The sequence below is a fragment of the Scyliorhinus canicula genome, chromosome 17 (assembly GCF_902713615.1).
Source record: "Scyliorhinus canicula chromosome 17, sScyCan1.1, whole genome shotgun sequence".
Classification (NCBI taxonomy): domain Eukaryota; kingdom Metazoa; phylum Chordata; class Chondrichthyes; order Carcharhiniformes; family Scyliorhinidae; genus Scyliorhinus; species Scyliorhinus canicula.
In genome coordinates, this window is record NC_052162.1 from 11,626,793 (window position 1) to 11,648,268 (window position 21,476).

At 48.0% G+C, this 21,476-nt stretch overlaps 1 protein-coding gene across 9 annotated transcripts in view; it reads left to right on the plus strand.

Moving 5' to 3' along the window:
• aff2 (AF4/FMR2 family, member 2) overlaps positions 1 to 21,476 on the plus strand; it is a 536,338-nt gene that overhangs the window by 492,134 nt on the left and 22,728 nt on the right. For 8 of the 9 annotated variants that reach the window (XM_038775398.1, XM_038775391.1, XM_038775392.1 and 5 more), the window contains 6 exons: positions 1,990 to 2,976; positions 4,093 to 4,220; positions 4,969 to 5,185; positions 11,091 to 11,218; positions 16,469 to 16,532; positions 16,701 to 16,837. In XM_038775398.1, the coding sequence (XP_038631326.1) occupies positions 1,990 to 2,976; positions 4,093 to 4,220; positions 4,969 to 5,185; positions 11,091 to 11,218; positions 16,469 to 16,532; positions 16,701 to 16,837 (1,661 nt within the window). The remainder of the gene's footprint in view (positions 1 to 1,989; positions 2,977 to 4,092; positions 4,221 to 4,968; positions 5,186 to 11,090; positions 11,219 to 16,468; positions 16,533 to 16,700; positions 16,838 to 21,476) is intronic. The other variant, XM_038775394.1, reaches the window with a different exon arrangement.

Genomic DNA, 21,476 nt, shown 5'->3' on the forward strand with positions numbered 1-21,476 from the left:
AACATGAGGGAGAAAGGAATGGAAGGGTGTTCTGATACAGGTTCGATAAAGGTCTGCATGAAACATTAACACTGGTCGCGTGTATAATGGACAGTGTGTGATTGGGCGAGTATATAATGGGCCGTGTGTGATTGGGCGAGTATATAATGGACAGTGTGTGATTGGGTGAGTATATAATGGACAGTGTGTGATTGGGCGAGTATATAATGGACAGTGTGTGATTGGGCGAGTGTATAATGGGCCGTGTGTGATTGGGCGAGTATATAATGGACAGTGTGTCATTGGGCGAGTATATAATGGACAGTGTGTCATTGGGCGAGTATATAATGGGCTGTGTGAGATTGGGCGAGTGTATAATGGGCCGTGTGTGATTGGGCGAGTATATAATGGACAGTGTGTGATTGGGTGAGTGTATAATGGACAGTGTGTGATTGGGTGTGTGTATAATGGGCCGTGTGAGATCGGGCGAGTATATAATGGACTGTGTGTGATTGGGCGAGTATATAATGGACAGTGTGTCATTGGGCGAGTATATAATGGGCCGTGTGTGATTGGGTGAGTATATAATGGACAGTGTGTGATTGGGCGAGTATATAATGGACAGTGTGTGATTGGGCGAGTGTATAATGGGCCGTGTGTGATTGGGCGAGTATATAATGGACAGTGTGTCATTGGGCGAGTATATAATGGACAGTGTGTCATTGGGCGAGTATATAATGGGCTGTGTGAGATTGGGCGAGTGTATAATGGGCCGTGTGTGATTGGGCGAGTATATAATGGACAGTGTGTGATTGGGTGAGTGTATAATGGACAGTGTGTGATTGGGTGTGTGTATAATGGGCCGTGTGAGATCGGGCGAGTATATAATGGACTGTGTGTGATTGGGCGAGTATATAATGGACAGTGTGTCATTGGGCGAGTATATAATGGGCCGTGTGTGATTGGGTGAGTGTATAATGGACAGTGTGTGATTGGGTGAGTGTATAATGGGCCGTGTGAGATTGGGCGAGTATATAATGGACAGTGTGTGATTGGGCGAGTATATAATGGACAGTGTGTCATTGGGCGAGTATATAATGGGCCGTGTGTGATTGGGTGACTGTAACAAATAGTGTGTGATTGAGCAGGTAAATTATCAGACAGTGTGTGATTGGGCAAATTGGTAATGGACAGTGTGTGATCGAGTAGATGTGTAATGGACAGTGTGTGAATGGGTCAGTGTGTAATGGATGATGCGTGATTGGGCGAGTGAATAACGGATGGTGTGTGAATGGGCAAGTGTGTAATGGATGATGCGGGATTAGGCAAGTGTATAATGGATAGTGTGCGATTAGGTGAGTTTGTAATGGGCAGTGTGTGATTGGATGGGTGTGTAATGCATGGTTTGTGTAATGGATAATATGTGATCAGGCAGGTGTGTAAAAAGATGTGTGATCAGTTGGGTGTATAATGGACAGTGTCTGGGTGCGTGTATAATACGCTATGATGGTGGGTGTGTAATGTAGTGTGTGATAGGGTGGGTGTGTAATGAAGAGATAGGGTGGGTGTGTAATGCACTGTGATGGGTGGGTGTGTAATAAACAGAGATAGGGTGGGTGTGTAATGCACTGTGATGGGTGGGTGTGTAATGAAGAGATAGGATGGGTGTGTAATGCACTGTGATGGGTTGGTGTGTAATGAAGAGATAGGGTGGGTGTGTAATGCACTGTGATGGGTGGGTGTGTAATAAACAGTGATAGGGCGGATGTGTAATACACTGTGATGGGTGGGTGTGCAATGCAAGGTGTGTGATCTGGCCTGTGCCTACACCCTGCAGTAAGGAATCGGGAGTGTGTGTAATGGGCAACTGTTGGTCTAATTGCCGCTCTTTGCAATGCTAAATTGTCCCTGTAGCACAGAATAAGTTACGAGTCAGGAAGTAATGAGTGGATCAGCTCACTGTTTGCTCTCGGAATGTTATGAGGTAACATTTTCTCTTGCTTTTCCCAGCCTGAACCACCATCTACCAATAAATGGCAATTGGATAAATGGCTCAAAGTCCATTCACACAACAAGACCATCATCAGCAACCAAACTGAATGCGATGGACTCAGTGACTCTCAGTCACAGAGCAATCAGCAGAATGAGGAAGAGATCAAAGGGAAGCAGACTATTTCACTGCCTCAGCCAGATTCCAAAGATCGGCTTTTACTCAGCCCCATCAGGGAGAAAGCTAAACCAAGGACTGCACAGAAAACCCCCGAAGGGAAAGGAGTGAAACAAAAGTCGCCGGTGCCCAATGAGCCTGCTCCCCCGAGGAGGATCACAGGTAAAAAACAGCCCAGGAGAGCGGAATGCACTCCCAGCTTGGACGAACAGAGCTGGGCCAAGCCAAATATCCCCATCAGCACTCCCAAAGAAAGAGAAAGTCGTGCTTCAGCAGAACAGCCCAAAGCAAAGCCGAGAGCAACCAATAACAAAACAGGACCTAGGAAAGAGCCACGAACCTGCACAGCGCCTGTCGTTGACAAGAAAAAGCACCGAGTGCCTGGCAAGCTTGTGCCTAAATCGAGAGAGTTTGTGGAGACAGATTCGTCTGATTCCCACACAGATCACGATGAACACATGCCAGTGATAATCTCAGCCAGTCCAGCTGTCACAACAAACTCCCTCCAACCCAAGGACAGCGGGAGCATCAATAACTGTCCGAGCAGCACTTCAGTCGACCAAGTTACTACTGACTTGCCGGAAACACCATTTTCACCTCTTCCGTTACCACAAAATGAACTTCTTTCCCCCCTGAGAGACTACGAGGAAATTAAATCACTTTGGGTGAAATTTGATCTGAATCTGTTGACCAGGATTCCTGGACAAACGCCCCCTGCAGAGACAGTTCCCACCAAGGCAGAGATAAGACAGTCCAACAGTAAATACAACTATCAGTCCCCTACACCTGTCACAGATAAAAACACCATCAAAGCAAAACGGAAACACAAGGTTAGTGGCCTTTCTGGGACAGGCAATCTGGAGGAAGGTTGAGGGTAAAACAAATTCAGAAGTGCATTTGAGTTACAAGTGGTTATGTGACTGGACTAGTAATCCAGAGGCCTGAACTAACGATCTGCAAAGACATAAGTTCGAATCACACCATGGCAGCTTAAGGAATTTAAATTCAGTTCATTAAATAATATCTTGAATATCTTTTTTTAAAAACCTGTAAGTTATGATGACCATGAGTTTTAAATGCCAGTCTGTTTCAATGGCATCCTTTTTTTATTCATTCATGAGATATGGGCGTCATTGGCTGGGTCTGCATTTATTGTTTATCCCATTCATAGCCCTGAACTGAATGGTTTGAGAGTCAACCACATTGCTGTAGGTCTGGAGTCACATGCAGGCCAGACCACGTAAGGATGGCAGATTTCCTTCCCTAAAGGACATTAGCGAACCAGCTGGTTTTTAACAATTGACAATGGTTTCATGGTCATCATTAGACTATTAATTCCAGATGTTTGTTGAATTCAAATTTCACCATCTGCCGTGGTCGGATTCGAACCCAGGTTCCTGGGTCTCTCAGGGAATGAATCGGTAAGTGGGATTTGACTTAGCACACAGCTAAGTTGCTGGCTTTGAAAGCAGACTAAGCAGGACAGCAGCACGGTTCAATTCCCGTAACAGCCTCCACGAACAGGTGCCGGAATGTGGCGACTAGGGGCTTTTCACAGTAACTTCATTTGAAGCCTACTTGTGACAATAAGCGATTTTCATTTCATGTTGGGAAAGAAATTGGGACAGGCTTGGGCAGTGTGAAGTTCCTGAGACCTGAACAGTTATATCGAGACATTCAGAATGAGACCAAATGAGCTGTTAAACATGGATTATGTTTTCTTACCTCCTCCGAGCAGACTACCTCTGCTGGTACATGTGTGTATGGTAGCCTTACGTGGACGAAATGCAAGATGCAATTTCCCATACTTGACAAAGAGGGTCCATGGAAACATCTGATGATTTCCATAATCCGTTCGAGCACCGCACCCCAGGACAATATCTCCTCATGGTCTCGTTCGACCTTGTAGTCAATGACGTTCACTATCAATATCTTCTTTTCATTAGCAGGTGGATATCACAGAAGCTCTCTGTGATAGCAAGAAGCAACGCGTGGAGAGGGAGGTAACTGCCCCTACTCTTGTACCCATCAGCTGTCCCGTTAACTCCAGTCACAAGATTCTCAGCAGCAAAGAGTAAGCACTTTTCACATTCGTAACCCTTTGGTCCAGTTTTAATAAATGTTTCAAAGCCACTTGACACACTGGAGATGTTGTTTCCTTTCCCATCTGAAATAATGAGCTGAATTTTATGGGGTCCCCATTCACACCAGCTACAAAAGTCAGATTCAAAGCAGCCAACTTGGAAAAAAGGCCTTCCTGTAGGAATAATACACTGGGTGTGGCATGCACGTATGCCCCCCGTTGAGAGAGCTGTAATCTGATTGCCTGGAGGCTCTAACTGTCCCAGTTATGCCAGAACTCATACTGGGTGCTGCCATGACTGCATGCAGGCCCTGTGAGAGAGACCAATCAATCCCAGACTAAGGCATGCCCTGGCTTTCAAGGTAAGAAAGGATCGGGCACTCTCGGGAGGGAGGATGGGTTTTGGAGGCAGGCAGTGAGGCACAAAGGATGGGGATCATCTTGGGGTGGGGGGGGGGGGGGGCAGCCCCAATGCACACAGTGCACCCCTGAAGGACATACTTTAACTTCCTCCACACCTTCGAACCAACTGTGTTTAAAGAATGCTGGGCTGCATGCCAACGCCTATCATATTGTGGGAGTGAACAGGAGGATGCAATTAGCCGAGTATGTAGAGGTAAAGGTAGGGTCTCACTTGATGGTTCCAATGGCTTTTTGTGCTACTGAAACATTCTGTGCTTCTAGACTTATTCCAACATTTAGCATCTTACCCTGGGAATTAATTCTTTCTCCTTTGTAGGCTGTCGAAACAGTTGACAAAGAGGGAGCGGAAGTTCCCCCCTCCGCTGTCCCCGCTGCCGGACGAGCCTGAACCCAAACGACGGAACAGCGAGACCAACTCCCTCAGTCAGGAAAGCAACAGCATCGCCATACCAACCAGTGCCTCACAGCCCTCTGTACAATACAAACACCGTAAAACTGACAGCAAGTGTCCCTCCCATCCGAAAAATCCCGTTGTGAGTTAATGCTTTATTAATCTCTTCTTGCCGGGAACGGGACAATGGTGGAAAATACTGAGCCGGTCCATTCGTGACGAGAAAAGACAGGTTCATGTTTTAGCATGTCAGCTGTGGCTCAATGGATAGTATATTCGGACTATCCATAGTGGTAATGAGGCTGTGGGTCTTGAATGTGCAGTGCTGAGGGAGCGCCGTCTTGTCGCAGATGCCATCTTTAGGATGAGATGTTGAACTGAACCTCTATTAGCCTTCTAGGGAAGATATTAAAGGTCCTGCAGCGTTATTTTGAAGAACGGGAAGAAAATTCTCCCCAATTTTCCAACCAATATTTATCCCTCAAGCAACATCACTCAATATCACACTATCATCTGATGCTCTACCGACTGAGCTATCCGGGCCCGATATCACACTATCATGTCGTTATCACAGTATTGTCTGTTGGAGCATGCAATGTGGTTCCCAGGTCCCCTACATTACAGCAGTGACTGCCTTTCAAAAGTGCTTCATTGATTATAAATCGCTTCAACATGTCATGAAAGGTGCTATAAAAATGCAAGATTTCATTGGCTAAGAACCTACAGTTAAAACCTGGGCGGCACAGTGGCACGGTGGTTAGCACTGCTGCCTCGCAGCACCAAGGACCCGGGTTCAATCCTGGCCTCGGGTCACTGTCTGCGGAGTCTGCACGTTCTCCCAGTGCCAGCGTGGGTTTTCTCCGGGTGCTCCGGTTTCCTCTCAAAGTCCAAAGATGTGCAGGTTGGGTGGATCGGCCGTGCAAAAATTGCCCCTTTCGTGTCCAGGGATGTGCAGGCTAGGTGGGGAATGCAGCATAGGCAGGGCACTCTTTCAGTGGGACGGTGCACTCTCGATGGGCCGATTGGCCTCCTTCTGCCCTGCAGGCATTCTCTGATTGCAAAACCATCTCCACGTTTTTATTTTCATTTTAGATTCTGTTCAATTCGCGTTGTATTTTATTAAACAGCATGTTCTCAGTAGCTGGCTTTGCACACCCGTAACCAAATGGAATAAATGTTTTTTTTTGGTTATGAATAATTCCTGCTGAAACTCTTAAAATAAAAGGGCTGATGATGGTGTTTCTTACTCTTAATGGCCTAGCATGAACCAGGCCTGATTTGATTAGAGAGAACCCAGCAATGTTTTTGATAAATTGTGTGGCACCTTCATACAAAATCCTTCATATGAAAATTATACCTTTGAACTATTCATACATATCACTATTAGAAAGGCTGCACGAGACTCAATTTCTGCTCGCATCTCGGACATAACCTGAATTGATTCTGTTGCTATAGCAACGGCTCAGTTAAGTCTCAGCTATCATCATAATAGCCCTGGCCTGTTCAGTCTCTTCACGAGATGAGATGATGCTGTTCATCCTCAGGTTGCACGGTGCTATTTTTTTCTTCAAATTCCCAAAGAATTTTATTTGCTTTTGTTTTTTAACGGTAATTCAATTCGGCTTTTTCTCCTTTCTGCCAGGGAGTGAAATCTATATTTTCTGATGAAAATAGGGGGAAATTTCGGAATGACAAAACAAAATTCTGGCTCAAGAGCGTTTGCTTGTCCGTGTCCTTATAATGATGCTGTGGGATTCCAGCGAGCAAACAACACACCCTAAATTCCAATCTCCGCCATTTTAATGGAATCACTCCACTAAACCGAACGAGAACTTCCAAGGATGGAACGATTTTTACTGATTGCTAAGTTCTCCATTTTTGGGTTGAATGACTGAACCTTCAATTCCCAATGGAGACCGGACAATGCTAAATGGAGAATTAGTACTGCGGTTACACGTCTGTTTATGAACCGTGCTCCCTTCAGGCGTGGCTCCCAACTGGTAGTGTGGGGACACTATTTTCTAATGTTGCCTCAATAAAATCACCAAGTCTGTTTCATATTAGCCCACCCCCACCCCCCCGCCCCCCCCCCCCCCCCCCCCCGCCCCCATCTTTCCTTGCAAGTTCCATTTATCATTTTAATGACTACCATTTTCAATTTGCACTTGTATAACTTCAATGATCACTCCTGTGACTCACCTTTACTTGAGTGGTGCAAGACATCTCGGTAGCGATCACACTAGTTCATAGGTTCATAAGCTGTTCATAATTTTTTCATAAGCAATGATGTGCAGGTTAGGTGGATTGGCCGTGATAAATTGCCCTTAGTGTCCAAAATTGCCCTTAGTGTTGGGTTGGGTTACTGGGTTATGGGGATAGGGTGGAGGTGTTGACCTTGGGTAGGGTGCTCTTTCCAAGAGCCAGTGCAGACTCGATGGGCCGAATGGCCTCCTTCTGCACTGTAAATTCTATGATAAGCTGTGGAGCAGATTCGGCCCATCGAGTCTCTCCGCCATTCTATCATGGCTGGCATCAGACATGGACCGGATTTTCTGTTCCTGGTCTTTGGGGGCAGGTTTGGTGACTGGAGAGGAAAATCTGGCGAGAGGCCCAAATTGGGTTTTAAGATGGCGGGATGTCGAATCGGTATTGTCCCTGCCCCCACCCCAACCCCCTTCCCCGCCAGTGACATAACGTGAATCCTACCGTTCAACACCAGAAGCCACATTAAATTAATTTGCGTATCTTTATCAGGCTGCTACTCCTGATTACCCCCCGTTAAATAATCCATTATTTGCTGTGAGGGTACATCGCCGTGATTTACAACTGGTCACCCGCGGCAGGCACCCGGCGGGCAAACCTGCCAGAGGGGCTGGTTTAGCACAGGGCTAAATCGCTGGCTTTGAAAGCAGACCTAGGCAGGCCAGCAGCATGGGTTCAATTCCCGTACCAGCCTCCCCGAACAGGTGCCGGAATGTCCGTGTGGAGTTTGCACATTCGCCCCGTGTCTGCGTGGGTCTCACCCCAAGGTTGGGTGGATTGGCCAGGCTAAACTAGCCCTTCACTGCGAATAATTTTTTTAGAAAGGATGCTCCGGTACACAAAAGCTATAATGGAAATCCCCCTCCCCCCCACACTCACCACCACCTCCCCACTTGCAACGTTACCCCCTTCACCTCCCCATGCACTGCCCTTCGCAGTGAAGGGCCAGTTTAGCCTGGCCAATCCACCCAACCTTGGGGTGAGACCCACGCAGACACGGGGCGAATGTGCAAACTCCACACGGACAGTGGCCCAGGGCCGGGATTGAACCCGGGTCCTTGGCATCGTGAGGCCACCGTGCTTTAAACATGGTGCCCTGATCTTTAAAAAAACTAACTTGCTGCCCCACCAGCATGGCATCGTGGGATACGTCCCTCCGAGCAGCACGCTGGAAAAAGCTGCCATTGGTGCTGGTGGATTTAACGTCACATTTCCTACAGCCCCACTCCAGATATCAAAGGGAATATTCCTCCCCCTGGTCATTTTTAGAGCGACAACAAAAAAGCAAATAAAGCACAGTGCAGGCCAATCAGCCCATTGTACCAATACTGGCCCTTTAAAAGAGATATCCAATTCATCCCGCTCCTCCGCTCTTCTCCAAGACCCTGACAATATTTTCATTTTATCCTTTGCAAGTACAGATGTAAGTCGCTTTAGAAGGTCATTGTTAAATTTCCTCCTGCGCTGTATCACTATTATTCTAAGACAAAGGGAATAATGTCTCCACCAAAATGGCAGAAAAATAGAGAAGTAGAATCAATGGGCTCATGGCTCCTCACCCCGTAGTTCAAAATAATTCTTTGGGTGTTTGAAACTTTGCCTGTTTGATGCTCTGGCATCTTCTCTTATTTTGAAAGGCCCTATTGGACAAAGTTTTTGTCAGGCCTGAGGAACTAACCTTTGTGCTGTGCTTGATATCTAGATCGATAGGTATGTTTCTGAGCTCGCTGGGTTATGGGATGACGTTGCTGGGGACTGCAATATGTTCCCATTTCAAGCACGTTGGTTTTAGCCCACCGAGCATCTGCAATCACAAGTGGTGCCGTTTTAGAGGCAATATTATGGCCCCCTCTGCTCTCTGTCAAACAATGTTGACCCCCTCCCCCCACGCTCTATGTTCAATGTGAATCAGCCCATTTCCCACTCTGATCCTTGATAAGCATGTCTGAGTAACACTGCAGGTAAAGGTCCTTTAGAACCCACTGAATTATCCAGTCACCCTTCTCCCTCTCCTCATTGTATTTTTCCTGATGCACATAAGTTAGTCCCACTGACATGATGAATTGCTTGATATTTTACAACGTTCGAGAATTATCTTTGGGTGGGGAATGCTTGGCGAGACAGAGCAATAAATGTGTCTGTCCACTGGGCAACATGGAATCGTTTAGACCAGAAATTGGCACCAAGCAGGGCCCGGTATTGCCAGCTGAAGCATTATTTAATGGAGTTGTGTTGCAGCCCCTCCAATGCCAAGGTCAGTTAGTCTCAACTTAATTCCATGCAGAGTTAAGGGTGATGGTTCCTCCATTGGCATTCAAACGTCACGCCCCGAGAAGCGAGTCAGTAAGCCGTCTGATCCAAAACAGAGGCAAAATACTGCAGACGGTAGAAATCCAAAATAAAAGCTGCAAGTGCTGGAAATACGCAGCAGGCCTGGCTTGATTGGCGGCCTGTCTGGTGGTGGAGCCAGCTCGCCATTGGTCGCTGGCGGGACCTTCCAGCCCTGAAGAGGTTGTTGGCCATTTGCGTTGTTCGCCAGCCGCAGCTGCAAGGAACCCACCGCGGAGGTGGGTGGGTGGGGGGGGGGATGCTGAAAAATCCAGGCCTCTGTTTGCCTCTTCATCAATGAAACCATGGACCAAGGATTTTGCCACTTTCGGCAGGGCCGAAAGATCCTGTTGATGGGATGGGCAGGAAAATCCCGTTCAGAGTTAACATTATGAGTACAGAAGAGTCACCTTCGACAAGAAACGTAGAGAGCAATTTTGCACTCAGAGTGCTGGCTGAACTGCTGCCCTCCAGCTGCACAGCCACGTTTTCTCTCCAGATTCACGCTTGCAGGGCGGGGCCTGATGAAATGAAATGAAAATCGCTTATTGTCACGAGTAGGCTTCAAATGAAGTTACTGTGAAAAGCCCCTAGTCGCCACATTCCGGCGCCTGTTCGGGGAGGCTGTTACGGGAATCGAACCGTGCTGCTGGCCTGCGTGGTCTACTTTCAAAGCCAGCGATTTAGCCCAGTGAGCTAAACAGCCGGCAAAGCTAGCTCCCAGGGGCAGAGGCAACCCCGGCAAACTCCCCTAGACTGCTTCACCTCTGACAAAAGCAGTTGTAAACCTCGGCGGCGTGAGGGGAAGCATACGGCAGGCAAGTCCTTCATTTGTATTTAAATTGATTAAAATGTATTTAGAGGAGGGTTCTGCCCTTTCTGGGTGGGGACCTCATTACGTCACCAGCAAGGGACAGGGAAAATATAACCATAGAATCCCAACTGTACAGAAGGAGGCCATTCGGCCCATCAATCCTGCAGTAACCCTCTGAAAGAGCACCCTACCTAGGCCCCACCTAACCTGGGGGGAGGAAACCCATGCAGTCATGGGGAGGAAGTGCAAACTGCACACAGTTACCGAGGTCGGAATCAAACCTGGGTCCCTGTGAGGCAACAGTGCTAAGTACTGTACCACCGAGCTGCTGGCGTGGATGTTGTTCACTGATTCTCACGAGGTTTGCATCGCCCTTTGTGATCACGGCAAACACAGCCACTAAATTATCCCCGTTAACACTGTTCCCCCCTCTACGGATGCTGCCTGACTTGCTGTGTATTTCCAACATTTTCTCTTTGAGTTGTCTGTTCAGCCATTATCAACAATGTGTCACTGGAAATATCACTGCCCCAGACGTGATTGGTGGCAGACAGGTAAAGGTATTGAGTAACCACAACAATGAACTTGCTGTCAACAGGTAACCCTATGCTTCTTGCACTAACAAACACCTTTTTAACCGTAGGAGATTGAATCACATCCCAACTCATCAAGCATTAGCCATGAAAACAACCAGCCACAAGCAGATCCCTGGACATTAATATCCAACGGTCATTCAGAACCGAGAAGACCTAAATTAACTTTTGATGATACGTAAGTATTAATCTGTGTGTCTTTCTTGTTGACACCTAACTTTGAAACGTTAACCCATCTGTGAGCTTTCTGATCCCTTTTGTGTGTTGCGATTTTGACAGAAGAGTCACAGAAATCCTGCACAAATGCTGTCAATTAGATTGTCGGCTAGCGGGATTCTCCATTGTGCCAGCAGCGTACCCATGCCCGGGGATTTCCCGACGGCCTGGGGTGCCCAGAATGGGAAACCCAATTGACCGGCTGGTGGGACGGAGGATCACGCTGACGGCGGGGGGCGCACCACACCAGAAAACGGGTGCAGCGGGACGGAGAATCCCGCCCAGATGTCTTTTTGTTTCTAATTCTTTCACGGGATGTGGGCATCGCTGGCTAGGCCAGCATTTATTGCCCGGCCCTAATTGCCCTTGAGAAGGTCGCGGTGAGCAGCCTTCTTGAACCGCTGCAGTCCGGACGATGTAGTTACACGTACAGTGCTGTTGGGAAAGGTGCTTCAGGATATTGACCTGCAGCGTGTTTTACAGAGGCAGCTTGCTATTGGGCAGCAGCGGGATCTTCTGGTCGGCCGATGTCTGTGGCGTTCTGCATGACTCGCCTTCGACGAGACCGGGAGATCTGCCCCCGGCAGGAAGGGCTGGAAACCCCCTTTCCAAGTCAGGATGGTGTGTGGCTTGGAGGGGGTCTGTTCATGCAGAGCCCAATGTCTCTCGGCCTCCAGCTCTTCTCATGAATTACATTCAAGGTTTCAATGTTTCCTTTATATCTTGGCAACAAGAACTGGGTACAGTTTCTGGTTTTGCCCTCTGCTCTATATATTTTGAACATAAATTTTTCTGTCTTGAGGTCTACTGATCTGGAAATGTACGAAGCCATTTCTGAAATTCCAGTTCGTCAGTCCCATCCCATATCCTTTCCTTTCGATAAGTTCACTTCAAGTCATTCAATTCTCCTGTATCTGGAGTTAATCTGAACTCCATTGCACTGTGTTCAATAAAGTAGCAGGAACCTCCTGAAAGAACGGTGCTTATTGAAAGCAGTGGGATACTAAACACTGAGCACTTTTTCCATCTTGATGAAGTGGCATCCGTGCTGTATTTGCCAAGACTAACATGTTTTGGAGCTCAGGGCTGGAACAGATGCAAGGTTTGCTTCAGTTCAGTACGAGTTGGTTCTTCCGCCTGCCTATTAGCAGTCACAGCGGGAGCCTAGCTGTTCTGCAAGCGAAGATTAGAAAGCTTGAGAGAGTTGCTTGGCCCTCAAAGGCTAGATGTGCGTAATAGGATTGGCACATGTATCAATAATATTAGTGCATATATGAACAATAGTGATGTAATATTTCAATAGTGTTACATATATTAATTATCGTGATACATAGATTAATAATAGTGATACATATTACCTTTACCTTTTACATATATTAATAAAGTGACGCATATACTAATGAGGGCCGGTTTAGCTCGCTTGGCTAGACAGCTGGTTTGTGATACAGAGCAAGGTCAGACAGCGTGGGTTCAATTCCCGTACCGGTTGAGGTTATTCATGAAGGCCCTGCCTTCTCCACCTGACGTCTCACCTCAGCTCTCCCCCTCAAAGGGGAAATCTGCAAATGGTCATCTGGGAATTTGGTTGAATAAACGCGGTTTGTTCTCACTGGAACGACGGAGGTTGAGGGGCGACCTGATAGAGGTCGACAAAATTATGAGGGCATAGGCAGGGTGGATAGTCAGAGACTTTTTCCCAGGGTCGAGGGGTCAATTACTAGGGGGCATAGGTTTAAGGTGCGAGGAGCAAGGTTTAGAGGAGATGTACGAGGCATGTTTTTTACACAGAGGGTAGTGGGTGCCTGGAACTCGCTGGCAGAGGAGGTGGTGGAAACAGGGACGATAGTGACATTTAAAGGGCATCTTGATAATTCATGAATAGGATAAGTGAGGCACTCTCAATTACGACACGAATGTTAGGTCAGTAATCCAAGGCTTTAATAAGCAGTGAACAATGGCAGCCTCCATGAGAAGTGTGCTCGCAAAATGGAGTCTCATCTTAAGTACTGTTTCCCAGGGGGCGTAGCCAGAGGCGGAGTCCCCCAGGGTTCCAAGCCTCTTAAAGGGGCAAGGTATTCCGATCATCACAATAAGAATAGAGGGATACGGACCCCGGAAGTGTAGAAGATTTTAGTTTAGATGGGCAGCATTGCCGGCACAGGCTTGGAGGGCCGAAAGGCATGTTCCAGTGCTGTACTTTGCTTTGTTCTTTATGGTGAATTTACCTTGCATATATATTAATATCATTGGTGCCTTTTGATTCACGGGATGTTGATGTTACTGCCTGTCACTAATCACTGTTGCGAAGGTGGGGGTGAGTTGCAAACACAGCAGTTATTTTGTGGCATTGCTGTGTAGCTTCAGGGGGGCAGGTAAGAGTCAATCAGAATGATATGGGACTGGAGTCACGTGTGGGCCAGACACAGCCGGAATTGATTTCCCTAAAGAATATTAGTAAATCAGATGGATATTACAATAAATATGTGTATTTATGCTCACTGCTGCTGCTTGCTGTTACTCCTACCAGCTGATCTGCCGCCATGGTATTTCACACTCATCTATCTTGTGCATAACTGCTCCTTAAAGTGGCATGTATGTCAATAGGAGTGTTATATAAATAATAATGGTCCATATAGCAACAAGGGAGCAATAAAGTCACCAAACTTACAATTCAGACCTATTACTGGTCTGATTAGTAAGTTGGTGGACGACACAAAAGTTGGTGGAATTGCGGATAGTGATGAGGACTGTCAGAGGATACAGCAGGATTTAGATCGTTTGGAGACTTGGGCAGCGAGATGGCAGATGGAGTTTAATCCGGACAAATGTGAGGTAATGCATTTTGGAAGGTCTAATGCAGGGAATATACAGTGAATGGTAGAACCTTCAAGAGTATTGACAGTCAGAGAGATCTTGGTGTACAGGGCCACAGGTCACTGAAAGGAGCAACACAGATGGAGAAGGTAGTCAAGAAGGCATACGGCATGCTTGCCTTCATTGGCCGGGGCATTGAGTATAAAAATTGGCAAGCCATGTTGCAGCTGTATAGAACCTTAGTTAGGCCCCACTTGGAGTATAGGGCGGAATTCTCCGCTCCCGGGAAAAATCGAGAAGGCCGTCGTGATCTCGGCTGAGTTTCACTACGGCCTCGGAGGCCGCTCCTCTCACCGCATTCGCCCCCACCCGGGGGGGATAGGAGCGGCGCTCCGTTATTCTTGGCTGCCGGGCCTTGACGCTTGCGTCAAGGTGGCGCACCGAGAATTACACGACGGCGGCGCCTATGTGACGTCAGCCAAGCATGCGCAGGTTGGCCGGCTCCAACCCGTGCATGTGCGGCTGACGTCACGACGGCTGACGGCTCAAACCCGCGCATGCGCGGTGACCGTCTTCCCCTCCGCTGCCCCGCAAGACGTGGCGGCTTGATCTTGCGGGACGGCGGAGGGGAAAGAGTGCGTTGCTTTGAGACGCCGGCCCGATGATCGGTGGGCACCGATCGCGGACCAGTCCCCTCCCGAGCACGGCCGTGGAGCTCACCCCCCTCTCCGCCCCCCACAAGCTTCAAATGGGCCTTTGGCGCCCATGTTCACGTCGGCAGCGACCAGGTGTGGTTGCCGCCGTCGTGAAACGGTCGTGAACGGCAGGCCACTCGGCCCATCCGGGTCGGAGAATCGCCGGTCGCCGTGAAAAACAGCGAGTGGCGATTCTTCCGAGCGGGGGGGTGGGAGAATCGCGGGGGGCGTAAAATGAGTCGCCCGGCCCTCCCGCGATTCTCCCACCTGGTGTGGCGAGCAGAGAATCGCGCCCATCGTGTTCAATTCTGATGATGTGCTAGGTACGCTGGGTCTGTGAGGGCTGCGTTTACCAGAGCAGTGAGAGAGACAGGCTACCAATACTTGCAGAAGTACAACTCTATTTTATTTAACTATGAGCTGTTGAACATACTTGCACTGTGGGTCGACACTATGTTAGGTTGACTGAAGACCTATGGCTAACCTGACCAGACTATACTGCCAGCACATGGTAGATGTTCGTGCTACTGATTACGGGTTCTGACTGTCTCAGAGGCTGCATCCCGAATGAACGGGAAAACTAGTGCCCTCTAGCTTTATAATGGCCGTGTCCTGTCTGGTGATTGGCTGCTGTGTACTGTGTGTTGATTGGTCTTTCAGTGTGTCAGTCAGCGTGTGTCTATGCACCATCATATACTTGTGTTTGTATTATGACAGTCGCCACACTACCAGAGGGATGTGGAGGCTTTAGAGAAGGTGCAGAAGAGATTTACCAGGATGTTACCTGGCATGGAGGGCATTAGCTATGAGGAGAAGTTGAATAAACTTGGTTTGCTCTCACTGGAACGACGGAGGTTGAGGGGCCACCTGATAGAGGTCTACAAAATTATGAGGGGCATAGACAGAGTGGATAGTCAGAGACTTTTTCCCAGGGTAGAGGGGTCAATTACTAGGGGGCATAGGTTTAAGGTGCGAGGGGCAAGGTTTAGAGGCGATGTAGGAGGTAAGTTTTTTACACAGAGGGTAGTGGGTGCCTGGAACTCGCTGCTGGAGGAGGTGGTGGAAGCGGGGACGATAGTGACATTTAAGGGGCATCTTGACAAATACATGAATAGGATGGGAATCGAGGGATACGGACCCCGGAAGTTTGGAGTGATTTTAGTTTAGACAGGCTGCATGGTCGGCGCAGGCTTGGAGGGCCGAAGGGCCTGTTCCTGTGCTGTACTTTTCTTTGTTCTTTGTTTGTAGATGAACATAGTCTGCTTTCCCCTTTGAGGGGGAGAGCTGACTGGTGGTAATTTAACCTGAGGATCACCATACCTCAGGCAAGGGGCAAGGTTGAGAAGGTGGGGCCTTCACAAATAACCTCAGCCGGTACGGGAATTGAACCCACACTGTTGACCTCGCTCTGCATCATGAACCAGCTGCCCAGCCAACAGTGCTAAACCTGTGTATACTAATAGAAGTGTGCAAAAATGATGGGTTGCACGTTCGTTAATATTTACATTGTGCTACCAGCACAGATCACAAAACGTTGAGCTTGAGCATTAGAGTGCTATTCGGCTGTTCTGTTCGGCTGTTCAGACCCCCCATCTGGTCATCTCCGAGAGCAGATTAGCCTCTCTAGGTGTGATGGAGGGGTCACTGTTCTGCTCTCCAACAGCACGGATGCCCGCTCGTGACTGATGGTTACTATTTTCCAGGTCTCATAATGCTGATTACTACATGCAAGAGGCCAAGAAGCTGAAACACAGAGCTGATGCACTGGTAAGATATTCGTTCTTTTGAATGTTTCCTTTCTACTGGTGTCACTGGAATGACACAAATTAATAGTTACACGGGGAGGCTGCTGCTATATCGCTGGTGAGAAGTGAAATTAGGTTGCTTCTTGTTGAGATTCACATCACTAAAGTTCTTTTCTTTTTTAATTTTCAGCTTGATAAGTTTGGAAAAGCAGTTAATTATGCAGATGCAGCACTATCATTCATTGAATGTGGAAATGCGATGGAGCGTGATCCATTAGAAGCGAAATCCCCGTACACCATGTATTCCGAGACAGTGGAGCTCATCAGGTTAATGTCTTTTTGAAGATAATTTTACTAATCATTTTTAAATGATAATTAATAACCTGCTGTGAGGAAATCAGGGTAGAAGATCAAGATCTATACGGAGATGTCATATTTCAGAGCTTAATTTTTAAAGTGACTTGTAACACATGCCATTTTGTTTGTTCGTAATTTATATCTTTCATTAATTTATGATGCTTGCAATCAGCTGGGTCAATACTTTGACCAAATCAAGTGCACAGCTCGCCCAAAAGCTAAGGAGAATGGTAGCAAACTTTAGAAGAGCAGAGGCCGGCTGGTGAATCGGGCAGACACATGGGAAATGAAATATAACTCAGAAGTGCAAAGTCTGAGCAAGGTCATGTGTGAATTCCAGTGCTGGTGCCATGCAATGTGCGTGGGCAGTATGTCTGGTTGGTTAGGAAGACGGACAAAAAGAAAGAGTTGCATTTATATTTTCCACCGCCGGCTAGGAAATCTCTAAAAGGCGCTTCACAGCAATTGAACCACTTTTAAGCTGAGTCGCTCTTGCAAGGTAGGAAACACAGCCGCCATTTTAGGGCACAGCAAGCTCCCATGAACAGCAATGTGAGAATGACCGACAATCTGCTTTTGAAATGTCGATTGAGGAATATTTTCACAGTAACTTCATTGCAGTGTTGCTATAAGCCTACTTGTGGCAATAATAAAGATTATTTTTATAAATATCGTCGTCGCTTGGTGGTACAAAACATGAGGACCGCTGAAAGCAGAGACAGGCTGCCGAAGCTTTTCGACTTGCACTCATCAGGACAAAGACGAGAACACCAAATTTCAACCGTCACGACACAGGAAAGGGTGCTGATTGGTTGGCAAGTCGATTCTGATTGGCCAAGACATTGCCTTGGAGAAAGCAACAGGGAACGATAGGCTCCCTCAGCTCCTGGATAATTCAAAAAAGGCACAAGGCTTGAACATATTCCTTTTGTTTGCAGAAAACGGGTCCCTGTGTGTGCATGTAAGTTGCTTCTAGCAACATTAAATGAGCCACATTATGAGCTTTACTGATTATCATAAATGGGTTGTGAGTGTAGCTATTAGCGCATTCAGGATTGTTGAGCAAGTGCTGCTGAATCACAGAGTCACATGTAACAGCAGAGATTTTGGGCATTGCAAGCCCGGGCTGGGTGAGCGAGGTCTATACTCTGCCTACTGCAAACAACTGAAGGAAGATTGGATTGAATTGGATTAGATTTGTTTATTGTCACGTGTGCCGAGGTACAGTGAAAAGTATTTTTCTACAAGCAGCTCAACATATCATTAAGTGCATGGGAAGAAAAGGGAATAAAAGAAAATACATAATAGGGCAACACAAGATATACAATGTAACTACATAAGCACTGACATTGGATGAAGCAAACAGGGGTGTAGTGTTAATGAGGTCAGTCCATAAGAGGGTCATTTAGGAGTCTGGTGACAGTGAGGAAGAAGCTGTTTTTGAGACTTCTGTATCTCCTGCCCAATAGAAGAAGTTGGAAGAGTGAATAAGCCGGGTGGGAGGGATCTTTGATTATACTGCCCGCTTTCTCCAGGCAGCGGGAGGTGTAGATGGAGTCAATGGATGGGAGGCAGGTTTGTGTGATGGACTGGGCGGTATTCACGACTCTCTGAAGTTTCTTGCGGTCCTGGGCCGAGCAGTTGCCATACCAGGCTGTGATGCAGCCGGAAGGTGCTGTTTGATTCATTCAGCCAATCGTTGGGACATACAGCCGAGGTACCTGGCAGCACACCGGCATAGAAATCCATACATGACCTTGCTCAATGGTGTGATAGGCAGATTGCCTTTTTGGACTGGTAGATGGAAAATACCACTCGTATAGGCATTCCTTAGGAACAGCATGAAACACCTATTTTTCAAATGTTTGAGATTAAATGAATCAGAATCCCAAACCAGAATTCTTGCCTGATCTCTATTTCTTACAGTAACAAAGTATTGTTCGCAGAACTTGCACTGTAATTTGTATGGTCCACGTTTTCAACTAGACCCGAGAATGATGTAAAGATTAGATGGACTTCAGTAACGGAACAAGGAAGAGAAACAGGATCGGGAGTACACTGTTCAGTCCCTCAAACCCATTCCACAATTCATTTTGTGTCAACCGTCGCCCAGTGTCCAGAACGTGTGCGTCTCAGCCCGCAGATTATGTTTCACTTCAGAACCTTGAACCCATGATCTACGATGACACTTCAGTACAGCACCGAGGGATTGTTGGGCTGTTTGAGGTATCATCCTTTGGATGGGATGTGAAACCAGGAATGGCCGTGCTCTCTCAAGCGATCCCGGCACACTGTTGAAAGAAGGGGAGGGAGTTCTACCAGTAACCTGCACCAACATCCATTCCCCAGGCAGCACTTAAATCAGATTACGCACTCGTTGTCACATTGGTTGCATGTGGGGGCCTGCGTGCCGTGTTTCCAACATCTTCACTGTCTGTAAAATGTTGTGAGATCATAATGATCTTTTTTTTTGTCACAAGTATGAAGTTACTGTGAAAAGCCCTAGTTGCCACATTCTGCCGCCTGTTCGGGGAGGCTGGTACGGCACTTGAACCCGCACTGCTGGCCTTATTCTGCATTACAAACCAGCTGTCTAGCCCACTGAGCTAAACCGGCCCATCCTGAGGTTGTGAAAGGTGCTATTTAAATGCACAAGTTTTTTAATAATCGGCGATCTGTATTGTAATTCCATTTACCTGTCTTGGTTCCTGAACCCTTAATACCCTTACCCAGTAGGAATCTACATCAGCAAGAATGGAAGCAAAAATTGGGGATGGACAGAAAGATGTCAGTAATTCATTCGGAAATGGGGTGGCACAGTGGTTAGCACTGCTGCCTCACAGCTCCAGGGTCCCGGGTTCAATTTCAGCCTCGCGTGACTGTGTTGTGTTTGCACATTCTCCCCGTGTCTGCATGGGTTTCCTCCGGGTGCTGCCACAGTCCAAAGATGTGCCGGCTAGGTGGATTGGCTATGCTAAATTGCCCCTTAGCATCAAAAAAAATGGGCGAAATTCTCCGACCCCCACGACGGGTGGGAGAATAGCGGAAGGGCCTTCCCGACATTTTTCCCGCCCTCCCGCTATTCTCCCCCCCCCCCCGTCGAAGTCCCGACCCAAATCGCTGCCACCGTTTTTTTACGGCCGGCAGCGATTCTCAGCTGTTAGATGGGCCGAGGTCCCAGCCCTTTCCGCCGTTTTTACGAACGGCAAACACACCTGGTCTTGCCGTTCGTAAACACGGCGTCACAAACTCGCTTTTTATAACCATGGCACCGATTGGCACGGCAGTACCACGGCCGTGCCAAGGGTGCCATGGGCCCGCGATCGGTGGGCACCGATCGCGGGCAGCGGGCCCGATGCCCGCGCACTACTTGTCCTTCCGCCGCCCCGCAGTATCCATTCGCGGGGCGGCTGAGGGGCAACCCGGCCCGCGCGTGCGCGGGTTTCACGCAAAAACGCGATGACGTCACCCGCGCATGCGCGGGTTGGAGTCTTCCAAACTGCGCATGCGCGGCTGACATCATATGACGCGTCAGCCGGCGCTAACTCCAGCAAGCGGGCTTACCGATTTTCGTTAAGCCCGTCTTGCCGGAGCCTACGGCGTCGAGCTGCTAGCCCCGACCGGGGACCAGAATCGGTCCCCGGTCGGGAAGGGGCGCGCTGCCGTAAAACCCGCCCGGGTTTTACGGCAGCTTTACGATTTCTCCCGTTTTGGGAGAATCTCGCCCAATGTTTGGAGGGGTTTCTGGGGTTACGGGGATAGGGTGGAGGGGTGGGCTTATGTAGGGTGCTCTTTCCAAGGGCTGGTGCAGACTCAAAGGGCCGAATGGCCTCCTTCTGCACTGTAGGGATTCTATGAACTGTGCTGCGAGTTTAAATTTGCCCATATGTGTATCCCTTCATGTATAGATGGTCATTAATGTACATGCTATTCATGCCTATACAACATAATAATACATAAAGTCACTTAATTCATGAGCTGATAAATTATGTCTAATTTTAGTAACTGTGCAACATAAAACCAGAATTGAGAGATCAGAATTGTTGATGCGGATGCTTCCTTTTCACTTCCCCAAGCTACAATTTTATATTAAGTTGGGATGTTACAGTCACTGAGTGTCTGATGACTCCAGTTCCTCAGGCTGTAGAATGTATGACAAAATGTCATCTTGCTTTTCGCACAGCTACGTACAAAGAATCAAGCTTAACAACTCAATTCAGCTGCTCTGCAGTTCCTTTACTGAGCACCTGTACTGATTTCAGTGCCTACATCTCTCAAAATGCCATGTAAATGAACTCCAGGCCAGAAACTCGGATCGGCACGGTGGCACAGTGGTTAGCACAGCGCTGGGGACCCAGGTTCAATTCTGGCCGTGGTTGATTGTTTGTTTGGAGCCTGCATGTTTTCCCCATGACTCCCTGGGTTTCCTCCGGGTGCTCCGGTTTCCTCCCACAGTCCAAAGATGTGCAGGCTAGGTGGATTGGCCGTGCTAAATGGCCCCTTGGTGTTCAAAAATGTGCGGGTTAGGTGGGGCTACGGTGAAAGGGCGGGGCAGTAGGCCGAGGTCGAGTGGTCTTTTAGAGGGTCGGTGATGATTCGACGGGCCGAA